This window comes from Haliotis rufescens, unplaced genomic scaffold, assembly GCF_023055435.1.
Source record: "Haliotis rufescens isolate VD_foot unplaced genomic scaffold, xgHalRufe1.0.p SCAF_5, whole genome shotgun sequence".
NCBI lineage: Eukaryota > Metazoa > Mollusca > Gastropoda > Lepetellida > Haliotidae > Haliotis > Haliotis rufescens.
Window position 1 is genome coordinate 56,477,589 of NW_025964223.1, and position 16,178 is coordinate 56,493,766.

At 39.2% G+C, this 16,178-nt stretch overlaps 1 protein-coding gene across 1 annotated transcript in view; it reads right to left on the reverse strand.

The window, feature by feature from the left end:
• Window positions 1–5,158: 5,158 nt before the first annotated feature.
• Window positions 5,159–16,178, reverse strand: part of LOC124116419 (tubby-related protein 4-like) — a 246,982-nt gene continuing 235,962 nt past the window's right edge. Inside the window, exons 12-13 of the mRNA XM_048383632.1 lie at window positions 15,575–15,748; window positions 5,159–13,019 (exon numbers count right to left, since the gene is read on the reverse strand). Of these exons, the coding sequence (XP_048239589.1) occupies window positions 12,903–13,019; window positions 15,575–15,748 (291 nt within the window). The 3' untranslated portion in view covers window positions 5,159–12,902. The remainder of the gene's footprint in view (window positions 13,020–15,574; window positions 15,749–16,178) is intronic.

The following is a 16,178-nucleotide window of genomic DNA, read 5'->3' on the forward strand; positions in this document are numbered from 1 at the left end:
ATTAATGTCGTCCATGATTGATTGGTGCTCTAGAATCGCTCATGGTCGTTATTGTCAACAATGTTTGATTGGTGCTCTACAATCACTCATGGCCGTTATTGTCATTGATGATTGATTGGTGTTTTAGAATCGCTCATGGCCCTTACTGTCATCAATGTTTGATTGGTTCTCTAGAATCGCTCATGGCTGTTTATATCATCCATATTTCTTTCCTGCTCTAGAATCTAAGAGACATTGTTGTTAATGTCATCAATTGTCTGTTTTCAGCTCCCGAGTCAGATGCAAGTATTTTGGGAATACTGACATGGTGTAATCAAATGACTGACAAGCATTGTTGACCCCAGTTCTAAAAGAGTCTCATTTATTGTGAGATGTACTGAGGTCATCTCCAGCACAGCAGAAGTCATAATGACAAGAATATCTGATACTCCACCAGATAATGGAGCCATAGTACTATCAGGCTAATGTCAGTACCTACATTCTTTGCCCATAAATTTAGTCATGTTTCTATTCAGAGTGAATTAATGTTATCAGAGTTACTACACCTTCAAAGCAAACGTTAGCTGTTGGCTGAGAGGACATATCTTTGTCATATTTCAAAATGTCTCCCTTTGCAATAAGAATATACAATACATTATGATTTCTGAGTGAAGTCTTATTTAAAGGCCAGGCAAAGTGCCAGCAGCTGAGATCGTATCACGCAAGTGACCTGGTTGTTATTGTCCCCCGCTGCGCGAAAGCGCGAAGCAGGGGATATAGTATTCACGACCGTCCGTACCTGTTTGTTGCCGCGATATCTCAAGAACTAAACACTGGATTGTCTTCATATTTGGAACTATGGTGTATATACAGACTCCGCAGACACCAGTCGGTTTTGGTGACCTTGACCCCATTTTCAAGGTCACAGCAGGTAAATCTGCTTTTGGAGTTGGAAAACGGTGTTGCCGCGATATCTCAAGAACTAATCGCAGGATTGTCTTCATGTTTGGAACTATGGTGTATATACAGACACCGCAGACACCAGTCGGTTTTGGTGACCTTGACCCCATTTTCAAGGTCACAGCAGGCAAATCTGCTTTTGGAGTTTGAAAACAGTGTTGCCGCGATATTTCAAGAACTAATCACTGGATTGTTTTCATATTTGGAACTATGGTGTATATACAGACTCCGCAGACACCAGTTGGTTTTGGTGACCTTGACCCTATTTTCAAGGTCACAGCAGGTAAATCTGCTTTTGGAGTTGGAAAACGGTGTTGCCGCGATATCTCAAGAACTAATCGCAGGATTGTCTTATTATTTGGAACTATGGTGTATATAGGTTACACACAACCAAATGTTTTCCCATAGACTTCTATAGTAACGTTATGATTTTTTTTTAAATAACTAAGCATTCAACAGCTATTACCTGTACGTGTGTGCACAGTTTGGCCTTAGAGCAGCAATAAAAAAATTAAAAATGACTAGCTTACCCAGCTCCTTTTCCGAGTACCGGAAGCTAAACACACCACCCCCAGTTTCGCACCAAATGTCACCTACTTGAAAATAGCTGTGGTCACATTCAGCATAAGTCATCATGTTGAAAAAGACAGTACTAAATATAGAAGAACATGGTCAGTTTTAATAACTGGATGGATGTACATTTGAAAGACATAAAAATCTTACAGAATATCCTCCAATCACAGCCTGCAGATATCTCTCGATCTGCACTGAAGGCTCCCTACGAAAACCGCACTCTCCAAACTGGTACTGATTTGGTGTAGTAGAACCTGTAGACAAATCAGAATATATTTGCACTTGTCAAATCTGTGATTTATATATTGTATATATATGTAGCTTCTTAGAAAAAAAATGGAAATTGGATTAAACTTCACTACTTGTTCCTATCCAGCATGTCTATATGGCACCAGAATACATAGTTTTGATGCACAGAAAGAGTTGTGAGAGTTTAATGGTGTACACTTCATCAATGTTTTACAAAAGGTATTTCTGTATTAATAAAGAAGTTTTTACCTTCATGCACTGACCATGGAAGTTCATTTATATTTCATAAAAGATGGTGGTCAGGGGTCAATTCTATAAATGATTGAGGCTGCATAGATCATATCACCCTAAAATATTTTTTCGACTAAAAAAATTGAACAAATCTTTAAACCTCAAAACCAGTTACAATACATATTTAAAATTGAGTAGTGGTCTGTTGTTTGCCTTCCTTTGCTGACATCATCAGAACATAGCAGAGTCTGCTACATTCATGGAATATGGTTTTGACACTCATGACATGATGCGATTGATATTGTTTGAGATTGCTCGAACTTACACCATCCATTGTTTATATAATTAAACACTCAAATGGCTGTCAGCATTTGGTAAATCATCTATGGAGGGGCTATCACAAATGTTTGTGCTTTCATATACTCCAAAAATCAAAAGTATAATCCTCTATGATATAGGCTGATGACATAAGTACACATGGAAAGGAATCAGAAAAAAATCTCAAAATTGGACAGAGAGCATGGAATTCAGGCCAACAATAAGCAAGGGACACATTAAGCAGCTTTAAAGTCATCATATATGTAAGCCTGGATAATGAACTTTACCAGAAAATAGGAAGTAAAGGGGTGCATTGTTAACAGCAATCTCAAATGCTGACCAGTGAACCATACCGCCTATTAAAGCCGAGAAATTGAAATGGACCCTCAAGTAGAAAAAAGCTTTTTGAAACCACAACATGGAAGGAAATTACACTTAACTCTATTGATTTATTTAGTTAAGACTTTAAAATACTCACAGGACATCAAACATTCTTACTGTTTAATGTTTCAAGGTGGCTAAACTTGCTTATTTCAGTTATTTGCCAGTTTCAATGAAACAAAGTTAAAATTCCATATAATTATGAAAATGTACAGCTTATCCTGACATAAATGTAATTCTTTTTATTCACAATTAACAGTGTCATGCAATACCAGCTTAAAATAGTGTTTCTCTCCAATAATTTATGGGTTTATAGGGGAATGAAAGATACAATGCATTTTACTAAACAGGGGAGATAATTTAGTTTTGTCGAACACTATCACATTCTTTACAGATGATTTCAGAACCATAATGTTACATTCCAAAAGAGCCAGTGGATATTATTTTCATCTAAGCAGGTTCTGGGACTGGTGTATAGCCCTTACTTCATGTTTGCAAACTAAAAAACTGCACAGTGAGGCATTAAGGGAGCACTGTCAGAAATGTCTAGTGCATGAGGGTGATCTTATTATGGCACTTGATAGTGAGCAACAGAGGGGCCTCAAGTGGACTGGGGTTCTTAAATGTACTTACTGTACCTACATGTCCAAGTTCCACAACTTCTACAAGGTAATGAAGCGCAGCGAGGCAAAACAAGGGTTGTCGATCACACACTGCCAACACCGGACTTCGGATCAGCTTCTCCAAATGCCAAATTCGATGTCGAAACTCCTACTTCTACTGCATGAGTGCACATATACCTCCCCAGTCAACATCAGGCATGTGAAAAGCTGAAAAAAGTGTTCAGACAATATCAAATGGCAAACCAGTTTGGATATAACAGCCAGGAGTCAGTTCTTGAGGGGACAAAATAATTATTTGAAAGTTATATGAGTGAAAAATAAGTCTGTTTTAAGAAACTTAATAGAAAAATAGCATCATTCATTCACACAAGAGCACCTAACAGAAAGACATATTGGTATGCTACATTGTTTACTATAAATAAGGGGATGTTTGACATATTCTGCTGTCAGCAGTGTACATGCTTCATATTCAAGATAACGGCATCGCGTAACTTGACTGGCAAGCGATTGACACAAGGCAGAAATTGTTGTGGCAGTGGTGACTTTATCCTAATTTGTTGTCAAATTCATCAGTTTCAACAAATTCAGAAGGCAGGAGGAGGGCTTGTTGGACAGAGGTACCCTGGGGGGTTCGTGCTGAGTTCGACCACAATACGAAGCAACATTCATTTCCAGCCCATCCAAATGCTCCATTCAACCCAAAATGTCCCCAACTTCACTGTCATTATTTTTAAATTTGCCTCCATGGTGTATCCATGGTGAAATATAAACAGAAAAGCATGTAAAGTATGAATTACTGAAATGTGCACTCACCCTACAGGTTACACACAACCAAATGTTTTCCCATAGACTTCTATAGTAACGTTATGATTTTTTTTTAAATAACTAAGCATTCAACAGCTATTACCTGTACGTGTGTGCACAGTTTGGCCTTAGAGCAGCAATAAAAAAATTAAAAATGACTAGCTTACCCAGCTCCTTTTCCGAGTACCGGAAGCTAAACACACCACCCCCAGTTTCGCACCAAATGTCACCTACTTGAAAATAGCTGTGGTCACATTCAGCATAAGTCATCATGTTGAAAAAGACAGTACTAAATATAGAAGAACATGGTCAGTTTTAATAACTGGATGGATGTACATTTGAAAGACATAAAAATCTTACAGAATATCCTCCAATCACAGCCTGCAGATATCTCTCGATCTGCACTGAAGGCTCCCTACGAAAACCGCACTCTCCAAACTGGTACTGATTTGGTGTAGTAGAACCTATACAGACACCGCAGACACCAGTCGGTTTTGGTGACCTTGACCCCATTTTCAAGGTCACAGCAGGCAAATCTGCTTTTGGAGTTGGAAAACGGTGTTGCCCCGATATCTCAAGAACTAATCGCTGGATTGTCTTCATATTTGGTACTATGGTGTATATACAGGCGGGGGACATTTCGTCACTTCTATGACAAATACTTGTTCAGCCTTGGGACCAGGGCAACCCTTGAGACTCCATGGCAATGCTTCTGCCTCTTTTCTGCCTCCTTTGAGCTACCTGTCGTGTTTCATTATGGTTGCAGACGCTGAACAACTCGAGCATTTACTGCTGAACAACTGCTGGAGCAGTTACATAGAAACATGATTTTCTGGTTGTAGGTGACCATTGAGTGTGCTGACCAGTTTTTGATCGCTCAAAGGTGGCACAAAGGTCAGCAGCCCTGTGCAAAAGGGCCTTGAGGCATTAAACAACAAACAAACTCTCACCCCCAGGATCCAAAGTATCCACTGAGTCAGGTCTGACAACCTTGCGTGAGTAAGATTAGACTCATCAAGAGAGAACAAAATACTGGCTGATATTCTTTAACAAAGTTTATTCCACATATTGATGAGAAATATTAGGAATTTGGCACACAGAAAGCAATGAAGCTATCATACATATTCACAGCAGTTAAAACATCCTTGAACTACCAGGGTATTCCATCTGTGACCTAGTATTGCCAACTGGAATTGATGATTACTCTCAAGTCCAACATCTAGAAGTATCACCTTAATCATGGTTAATGAGTTCACACTGTTCTTCAGAAGAAACATTTTCATTGGGCAGTAGAATGTAGCTGCAATGAATGTGACTGGCTGTTTAAGAGTGATTCTAAGAAGAAAAGGAATGTCATCAGAGGATGTCAACCATGCTGCTGACTTAGGTGGTACTGCATAGGTAGAAAGTGATTGGCATGTTTGATTGGCATTCTAGAAGTTGGTGAGTACAATGACCATTGCTTTGTGGAACAACTTCCGGTTCACTACTTGATGTAAGGATCTACTTCGAAACGTTGCAAAACCAGAAGTTGTTAGCGATAAAGTTGTATGCTTTCTTATGTTGCACAAAGCAATGGTCATTGTATGTCTGTGGAAATTTGTATGGCAACGGTATGCTGGTTGTACAATACTATGGCAATGTTTTTTGGACATCAAACTTACAATGGTATGTTTCATATTTAGAACGGATGACTGCTAGAAAACAAAATGAGGCAGCTAACTTATTAAGTGTGTTCAAAACGTATTGAAAAGTACATTTTTATTCAAATTATCTTTTACCTAAATATCTTTTGAATGTTTCTAGATGCAAGTAAACAAGTCGACAGATATTCAACATGGTATATAAAATTGAAAATTCCCATGACGTACAAGAACAGTAAATATGAGCTCAGCATGTACACAAGAACATTGACATGACCGCTAAATTAGATTTCTGATCTTTATAGAAAAAGTGCCAGTTTGTATATAATGCTTCCCTGTACTGTATAGCCACTCTACAAGAACAGCTGATGCTCTGCAGCGATCCATCATGACCATTTCACACTCCCTGTAACAAATTGCACTCCTACAAACTACAAAGACAGAACAGAGATAAGGACTTTTTTTTTGTCATGTTTAATTGAACTTGACACGGGGATATCACTTCCTGCAAATACTTGCCACAAACACACATCCAGTGTGCAGTAGCTAAGTGTAATGTTTTATTTCAACATGCCCAATTAATTTACAAGCCATTTCAAGTATACTTTGAAGTGTTATTTCCAAAAGTTCAATTCTATAATTGAAACTGCAGTTTGCAATAACTTGAATCTAACTTTTACTTTTTATGTATCACTGTAAGGTCACTGGCTGAAAAACAGTCAAAATTATCAAACAAAACAGACCAGCTAAGCACAAAAAAAGGAGTTAAAGCCCAGTTTTTATTCAATTTGTTGGGCTGAATGCATTCATTACTATCTTAACTTGTTACACACCTCAAGTTGGGTCTGCCAAATACAGATATTTCTCTAAGAGAAATAAAGTAGGGTTTGATGTTGATACACCATTTTGTAAGTACTTCAGCCATTTCATGGCAGCCAGGGCAGTTGTGTCTCAAAACGGCATGATTAATACTGATTTAAAGCTACCCCAAGCAGCATATTGACATATTAGTCAGAAAATAATTAGGATTTGAACTTAAGAGTAGTTAAGGTATAGAACTCCTTACATCACACCGGTATTCAATTACCATATTCACTGTATATGCCCTGAGCGCTTTGAAAATTGACAAGTTAAATCTGTTTTCAAAGATAATGCAAACTTGCTTCAAACCTTAATGAAAATAAAACTGACAGTTACAAGGCAATACCCCTTCTGCTGCTGCTTGCTGTAAACAAATCAGTATTATACACAAGAAACTATGGACTGTCATGTAGATTTGCAAATTTCACAGTCAGGAATGTTCATCTGTTAGGTAAACTTGGGAATGTGTATTCAATAAACTATTTCTAATATAAATAAAAGTATGAATTGTAAAATTCCTAATCTCACTCAACATAATTGTATAAGATTCACCAGATATCCTAACAACTGAGTCGAGATATGTAAAATTCAAAGATAAGAAGAGGCAAATGTATGAAGATCCGTTTCACAAGTGACAGCAGGTAAAGGAATGAATACACATGAAAAGAATTGAGCATCAAATGGGAAAATAGTTTTATTTACACATAGAGCAACATTCTTTCACACAAACCATTCAAACAAAATCATATAAATAAAATATATACAAAACATATAAACTAAATAAACTATTTGATACAAAACATATTTTGATTTTTACACCTTGAACATTATGTTAAACATATGAGGTATATCTGTATTTCACACTGGTATGGCTAGAATCTGAGTGGTAACCCCTATGACTATTCAGTAATGTGAGGTATTGATATTCTCTGCAGCAACTGAGTGAGTGAGTTGTATTCCAGTTATATCACGGCGTGTCAGCATAATGTGGGAGGAAAGCCCGAAGTGATGCAGGTCTCAGACGTTAACCACTTCGGTGAAACCTACACGCACGGGTATGGTGCTGACAAACCTAGAAACATAATCGGGGCGAAAAGGGATTCAAACCCACAATCATAGGTTTCTGGTGTGCTCAAGGGACGCAACTCTGCACAGTGAATTGCAGCACCTTAGACGACTGGGCCACCTGTGCCCCCTCTGCAGCAACTGACGAATAGTTAACTGTTGTACATCCTCTTGAAAACTGATATGGAAAACTTCAGATTCCTTAACATCAGAGACCTGGAATGTACAAATAAGAATCCTTACCTCAAAGTACTGTGCTTAATCCAGAACAGCGTTATGCTAATAGACATTATGTCCAAAACACAAAACAGGCTCTGGGTTTGTTTTTTAATTATTTGGGATGGAGTGGGTTGAACTGCTTTGAACCGAATTTCAGGATTATCACTGCATGTCAGTTGTAGGAGGAAAGCCTGAAGTGATTGACGCATGTCTCAGATGTTTACCCCTTTGGTGAATCCATGAGCACGGGTAGGTGGTAACAAATCTAGAAACATAATCAGGGCAAATCTGGGATTCCATGCCGGTCATAGGTTTCTGATCATAGGCACTCCCAAGGAATGCACCAATTGTGGAGTCTTAGACGACTGGTCAAGTCGTGACCCCTATTTAGGATGGAGAGAAACTACAAATTTAGAGGATCGTATCGATAAACTACTCAGGCAATTCAGCATTACATGGTGACTTAAAAACTAAAAACTAATAGTAGGGGAAGAGCTTCCAGATATACAATTTGGGAAGGGATCACAGCTTTTAGTGCAGTCTAATCCTACAATCCCTTAAAGTTACATGTTCTAATTGTCCACTTTTATTGGCCAGCCACATGTTGAACATCACATATTTCAGAACATTTCAAAAATGACATGAATTCATGTCTTCAGGGGACTATCTGATCACAATAAATGTATCGAATGTTTAAAAATTCTACCTATTTACCTCCTAAAATTGTATATACACCTACTGAAAAATATCAAAGTTCTATTACATGCATTAGAAAACATCAAGAGATCTGTAAACTGCTATCAGCCGGCATGTTCACCTGGTGATGCTGGACACTGATTTCAGACAAGCTTTGGCAAGTGGGTCTGCACTTCTACCCAGGGTGTATCATATAATGTATTTATAGCTACCAAAATACAATAAGAAGTATACATTTGGTAAACCACATATTACTGGATGATGTAATAACCTTATTTCTCCTACTCCGAAATCAAGCGCCTGGTTACCTGATGTTTCATTAACGTTATCATATCCCCTTCCTCACTACCCAGAAATCAAGCACTTGTTTATCTTATGCCACAACAATCTTTTCCCACCCCACACTACCCAGAAACCAAGCACCTGTTTATCTTATGCCACAACAATCTTTTCCCACCCCACACTACCCAGAAACCAAGCACCTGTTTATCTTATGCCACAACAATCTTTTCCCACCCCACACTACCCAGAAACCAAGCACCTGTTAATCCTATGCCACAACAATCTTTTCCCTCCCACACTACCCAGAAACCAAGCACCTGTTTATCCTATGCCACAACAATCTTTTCCCACCCCACACTTCCCTCAGTCAACATCTGCTTCTCCCATGCCTCGAAAATCTTTTCCCTCCCACATTACCCCGAAACAAGCACCTGTTTATTCTATACCACAATAATCTCCTCCCATCACACACTACCCTGAAATCAAGCACCTGCTTACCCTTGGTTACAATATCCTTTTCCATACGACCCCAGCACAATCTACATCAAACACTTATTTACCCTATATTCTGGATGAAGAAGGAAACATTAGATTCAAACCTACAATAAGCAGCTTGAAACCACATAGCCACATGTGCGGGACAAAGAAAAGGGATGGATGGCCACCATGAGAAATAAACCAAGCTGAGATGAGGACTTTGTTGTGCAGTAGGTGGGTATAATTACACAATAACCAACTTACTGCTTGGAAACAGTTCTGAGAGGAGTTCAATAGAAGGACCTTACATAAATCGAATCAACACAAAAAGCACAGAATATACTCTATCATCATCTTAAAAAACCCAGAAGAATTATTCTTTCCCAGTAGTGACCATTTACATCTTAATGTGTTCTAGTCCCTGAAGGATGCTTTGTTTGTGAATCCACAAAAAAAATAGAAGAATTCTCCTTGCCCTTTGAATAGCAAATGTTTTCAGGAGAGAAAAAACCCTGCTGAACTTGCCATTTTTGTGTGATCAATATCCAGATTATACGTCTTAATACAACGTCAAATAGATCTGATCTGAATGAGGGCCTAGTTTTCAGGAGATATTGAAACAAATATTAAATTTTGAAGTCAAATTCTGATATAGAACTTGAAGAATTTGGTTGTTGAACCCTTTAGGTACAATGTTAACAAGATCCTGTTACCTGTGTATATTGTGTGTGCTTACAGGGCCTATACAATAGTGAGCAAGTATGGTTTTACACCCCTTTTAGCAATATTCCAGCAATATCACGGCACAGGACACCAGAAATGGGCTTCACACATTGTACCCATGTCGGGAATCAAACCCAGGTCTTAGGTGTGACAAGTGAATGCTTTAACCACTAGGCTACCCGACCGCCCCCCTATACAATAGTGTTTTATTGGTCAGATAATGCTGAAACAGCCTGGAATGGATGGCTGGTAGAATCTACATGGTAGTAACAATCTCTTGTTCCAGATAATGGGATCAGATCCACCCACTTTGTTGTTGCATAACAAGATAATGGTTTTATCATTACATTACATAGTAAGACCATCTAAAAAAGAGGTAATCACATTCTTAACAATCACAGGAATGTCTTCACAAATTGTAATATGAACCAATTTTTGAACAGAAATGGTATTTGCTCATTGTGGAATGTTAAGATAAAACTTATAATCACATTAATTCCCGACTCTTATTTATGTAACTGCTTTAAAAATCTGCCATTCAATAATAGTTTTCACAATATGAAATGAAAAATGATTTGATAGTGATACTTTTCACGCTTCGACATAATCATACATTAATAAACTTTAACATGACATGTTGACGGAGATGAGGGTACCACTACACACAAATATGACATCTTTCAAATGCTGACAAGAATTGTAAAGTCATAAAATATCAATATGTTACAGAACTCTTTTGATCATGACCTTGACATTTTACACAAATGGCCAATGATGACAACAGTATGGGACAATGTAAAAACAAATTGATCATGAATTTAACTCAACATCTCAATATACATGACACATGACAAAATTTGCATAGCTTTCGAAGAAATATTTCTGTACCACACTAAATGAACTATAAGTAGAAGATCCTTGTCTACCAGTACTTGAATGAATGCAACCTGACTCAGAAATGAGATCATAGCCACCAGATCCACTATATGAACAAAAGACATCCCAATGTCAAGACATTTATACACATCTGTAATTCTATGAATGATCTAAAATCTCCTACATTATACAAAGTTCATCATATAATTGTGACATACACCAAGGACTGAATACAGGCTGTCTGTCAGGAAACCTCAGGGCAAGAAAGGAAACATTTTCTTATGGTTCCTCAACAGTACAGCTGTTGTATAATGCCCTTAGAGGTACAAAATCATTCTTGTGGACAATGGCGCCAAATCAGTGAGAAGTACAAGCTGCTGATCATGTTATTGAGATTTATTAAACAATGCTAAGGACACAACAAATTAATCACCCATTAGTCAATTTGTGTATCTCAAGCTTGCAGGTGATGTTTCAAGATCAGGAACTATCTCACTGACTTATTACCTGTTATACCTCTCTCAACCGTGCCATGAGTCATTGATTTTGAAAGAGTAAAAAGGTTTTTAAACCCCAAATATGCTGTCAATACACCAGCCTCACCTGAATTGCTGTTTGATAATGTGGCATGCTCAGGTCATATGACTTGAAGAAAGTCACAGATTGGACCAAGAGGAATCAAACAGCTCTTTTGTCATGCTTACTACAATAAGATAACTCATACGAAACAGAATACATTGGATTATTTCCAAACAACCATGGAAATTCTCAAACATTTCCATGAATATAGATTGTCATATCAACAATCATACAGATGCGAGAGTAAGTAACTGGCCTTGGAAAGGATTGTCATATTGCCATAGTTGCAGTCATTCATTGGGAAGTACCATATGGTACAATAAGGAACTGTTGTGATGTAGGCTTTGCTTTAGGCCAACTTCTGAAAAATAACTACCCGGTCCCCCAGTCAATATAGGCCAACTATTGAAAATTAACCAGTTGATATAGGCCAACTACTGAAAATTAACCAGTTGATACAGGCCAACTATTCAAAAGTACCCAGTTGATATAGGCAATGAATGAAAATTACCCAGTTGATAAAGGCCAACTATTGAAAATTACCCAGTCAATATAGGCCAACTAATGAAAATTACCCAAATTGTTACATGGCAAACTTTGAACAATTATTCAGTTGCTTTAATTTTACAGTTGCTCTCATTGATGCCTTTTTTGATATTTAACCATTGAATGAGGCCAGTTGAATGAGGCTGATTCACCTGCAGTTTCTGACAAATCTAACTGGATTAAATATGAATACAGTTATGCATTATTCAGAAGTTGGCCTGGCTCACTGATTTGATGCAAGATAAAAGTTACTCATTATTTTTAGGAACAGCTAAAATACTTACATTTAATTGCAGTAATTCTATGAAACTGATATGTTGTACAAGTGTTTACAGAAAAACTAAAATACAAATCATTGTCCATTATTTTCTTTACCTTCAAAAACAGAAATAGCAATATATACTATTCGCAAGGCTTAATTATCACATATTACTATATACTATCTGTTATGATATGCACCAAATATTTCAATATTTCTAATAATTTGAAATCAAACAATACAACCACAATTTTATTACCAGTAATCATGAAAGCTGAAAGCCATTCTTTAAAATCATGTGGCTTTTGCTTCCTACACCTGTTAAAATGTTGAACTTCAAAAAGCATTATCCTTTGAAGCAGGTGTGTACGGAATGTGGCGGCAGTAAATGACCATTTAGCAACGGACATCCGTATGCCTGGTACACCCGGAGGCTGTTCTGCATGTATGGGGAGCCTGGTTGTGACATCGCAGCTGGGGCTTAGATCTATAGATCCATCAAATCACAGACACAGCACATGATGTTGAGAATCACTAACTGCCCTTCAGATGGAACGGCTACTTCAGTCTCTGGGTGACATTGGCAAGAGCAACAGCAAATGCTTGTATAGCAGTAAAAGGGTATTGAAAATCCAGTGTGTAGGCATTGCTGTCAATACGCCCAAACTGCATCACCTGAAACAGACAACAGATCGTTATCAGCATGGCTGTTGTTTCACACAAATGGCATCGCCTGAAACTGACTATCCCTAGGCAGGTATACGCTCTACTGTCGATACACCCAGCTCTACTGTTGATACACCCAGCTCTACTGTCGATACATCCAGCTCTACTGTTGATACACTCAGCTCTACTGTTGATACACCCAGCTCTCCTGTTGATACATCCAGCTCTACTGTCGATACACCCAGCTCTACTGTCGATACACCCAGCTCTACTGTTGATACACCCAGCTCTCCTGTTGATACATCCAGCTCTACTGTCGATACACCCAGCTCTACTGTCGATACACCCAGCTCTACCGTTGATACATCCAGCCCTCCTGTTGATACACCCAGCTCTTCTGTCGATACACCCAGCTCTACTGTCGATACACCCAGTTCTACTGTTGATACACCCAGCTCTACTGTCGATACACCCAGCTCTACTGTCGATACATCCAGCTCTACTGTTGATACACTCAGCTCTACTGTCGATACACCCAGCTCTACTGTTGATACACCCAGCTCTACTGTCGATACACCCAGCTCTACTGTCGATACACCCAGCTCTACTGTTGATACACCCAGCTCTACTGTTGATACATCCAGCCCTCCTGTATATACACCCAGCTCTACTGTCGATACACCCAGCTCTACTGTCGATACACCCAGCTCTACTGTCGATACACCCATCTCTACTGTCGATAAACCCATCTCTACTGTTGATACACCCAGCTCTACTGTCGATACACCCAGCGCTACTGTCGATACACCCAGCTCTACAGTTGATACACCCAGCTCTCCTGTCGATACACCCAGCTCTACTGTCGATACACCCAGCTCTCCTGTTTATACACCACTGTTAATACAACCAGCTCTACTGTCGATACACCCAATCACCTAAAGCAAGACACAAGATAGGTATATGCATGGCTTGAAGCACTTGATACACCCAGCTCTACTGTTGATACACCCAGCTCTACTGTCGATACATCCAGCTCTACTGTTGATACACTCAGCTCTACTGTCGATACACCCAGCTCTACTGTCGATACACCCATCTCTACTGTCGATAAACCCATCTCTACTGTTGATACACCCAGCTCTACTGTCGATACACCCAGCGCTACTGTCGATACACCCAGCTCTACAGTTGATACACCCAGCTCTCCTGTCGATACACCCAGCTCTACTGTCGATACACCCAGCTCTCCTGTTTATACACCACTGTTAATACAACCAGCTCTACTGTCGATACACCCAATCACCTAAAGCAAGACACAAGATAGGTATATGCATGGCTATCAATACGTCCTAACTGCTTCATCTGAAACCGACAACAGGCAGATATTTTTTCAGTGACATAACTTCCAATTGCACCCTTTCATTAAAAAGTTTGTGATTTGTGTTAAGTTTTATTTAGGACTCAGAGGAGGGGGTTAGCACCCTCCTACATAACAGTCATATTGAAATGTGATACCTTCAGAAGATTGATATATGTTATGACACGGATATGAAATGTTTGCTTTGTCAAGACAATGTCAGGAGAAGCCAAGGAAAGTCCCCTTCCCTCCAACCACTGACGGCAGCTCTGACTGTAACTACCCACATATACAGCTTCACACTATGTAGGTGAGAGGATGACATAGAGCTAGACGACAAGAACACTTCCAGTCCAGATGAATAATGTCTGTGTTTGCTTCCACAAATTCAGGCCAGTCATACATTCACATAGTCTGTGACTTTAGCCACTAGTTCGAAACCCGAGTCCAGTGAAATGTCTTTAGTCAGTAAGATCATCTGGTACTAGTCCATAGGAGAAGACAAAATTCTACTGAAAGAATGTAAGGTTCAAGTTGGTGCTAGTAGGCTTATTGTGCTTGGTATAGACTGAATACATAATCAGAAGGCCATTATTTCTATATTTGTTTGTTTGTTGTTTAACGCCTCACTAAGCAATATTCTAGTTTATATGATGGCAATCTAAAATATATTCGAGTCTGGACGAGACAATCCAGTGATTGATATCATGAACATCTATCCACGCAACTGGTGAGTGAGTGAGTGAGTGAGTGAGTGAGTGAGTGAGTGGGCCAATTTTAGCAATATTCCAGTAATATCACAGCAGGGGATACCAAAATGAATTTCACACATTGTACCCATTTGGGGAATAAGATACCTTTGATTTTGTAAGTGTCTGAAAGGTTGGCAGTTTCGGCCAAGTCTGCGTATGAATTTCCTATTGAACATTGCACAAATTAATGTTGTTAATGATTTTATACAAATATTTTTGCACGTGTTACATATCAGCAGATAAGATGAAAAGAAGTGATAAAACCGAAAAACTGTACACAGCAGTGTCAATGTTTTTACTCACTCAGCAGTTACAGAGCCAAAAGGCCGTTACAATCACCCCACCCCACCCCCACACCCCACACCCCACACCCCACACACACACACACCCACACCCCACACCCCCACACCCCACACCCCGGCGAATGCTGTAAGCTAGACATGCAAGAAATTTACCTGTTTCCCACGGAACTCTATTTGGAAGTTTTTAGCTGATTCTTGAGTGACCCGTCCACCGAAGTCCAGCTGGTAGACCTGGCTGTTCTCATTCCACAGTGGAGCCTTGTTGTGCATGACAAACTGCTGCTTTGACCCCACGCGGCTGGAACTGCTGCCCCGGACACGACGCAGCTAGAACACAAACAACAAATACATAAGTCGTCAAGTGAAACCATTACTAGTCTTGCCAGGAACCTTTGTGTTGTAATTAGTCAAAACCATTAACATCTGTAGAAGATACTCTCTGTATTACATCAAGCATAGCCTCGTTAAGTCACATAAGCTTTGGGTCTTAGAAGTCGTATAGACCCATGTGGATGCCAGGTAAGGATACACTTGTATGCAGCATCCTATCAAAATAGTAAGTCACATAAGCTTTGGGCCCTTGTGTGCTTCCAGCCTCAGTAAGTCATGTGTGCTTCCCGCCTCAGTAAGTCATGTGTGCTTCCAGCCTCAGTAAGTCATGTGTGCTTCAAGCCTCAGTAAGTCATGTGTGCTTCCAGCCTCAGTAAGTCATGAGTGCTTCAAGCCTCATTAAGTCATGTGTGCTTCCACCCTCAGT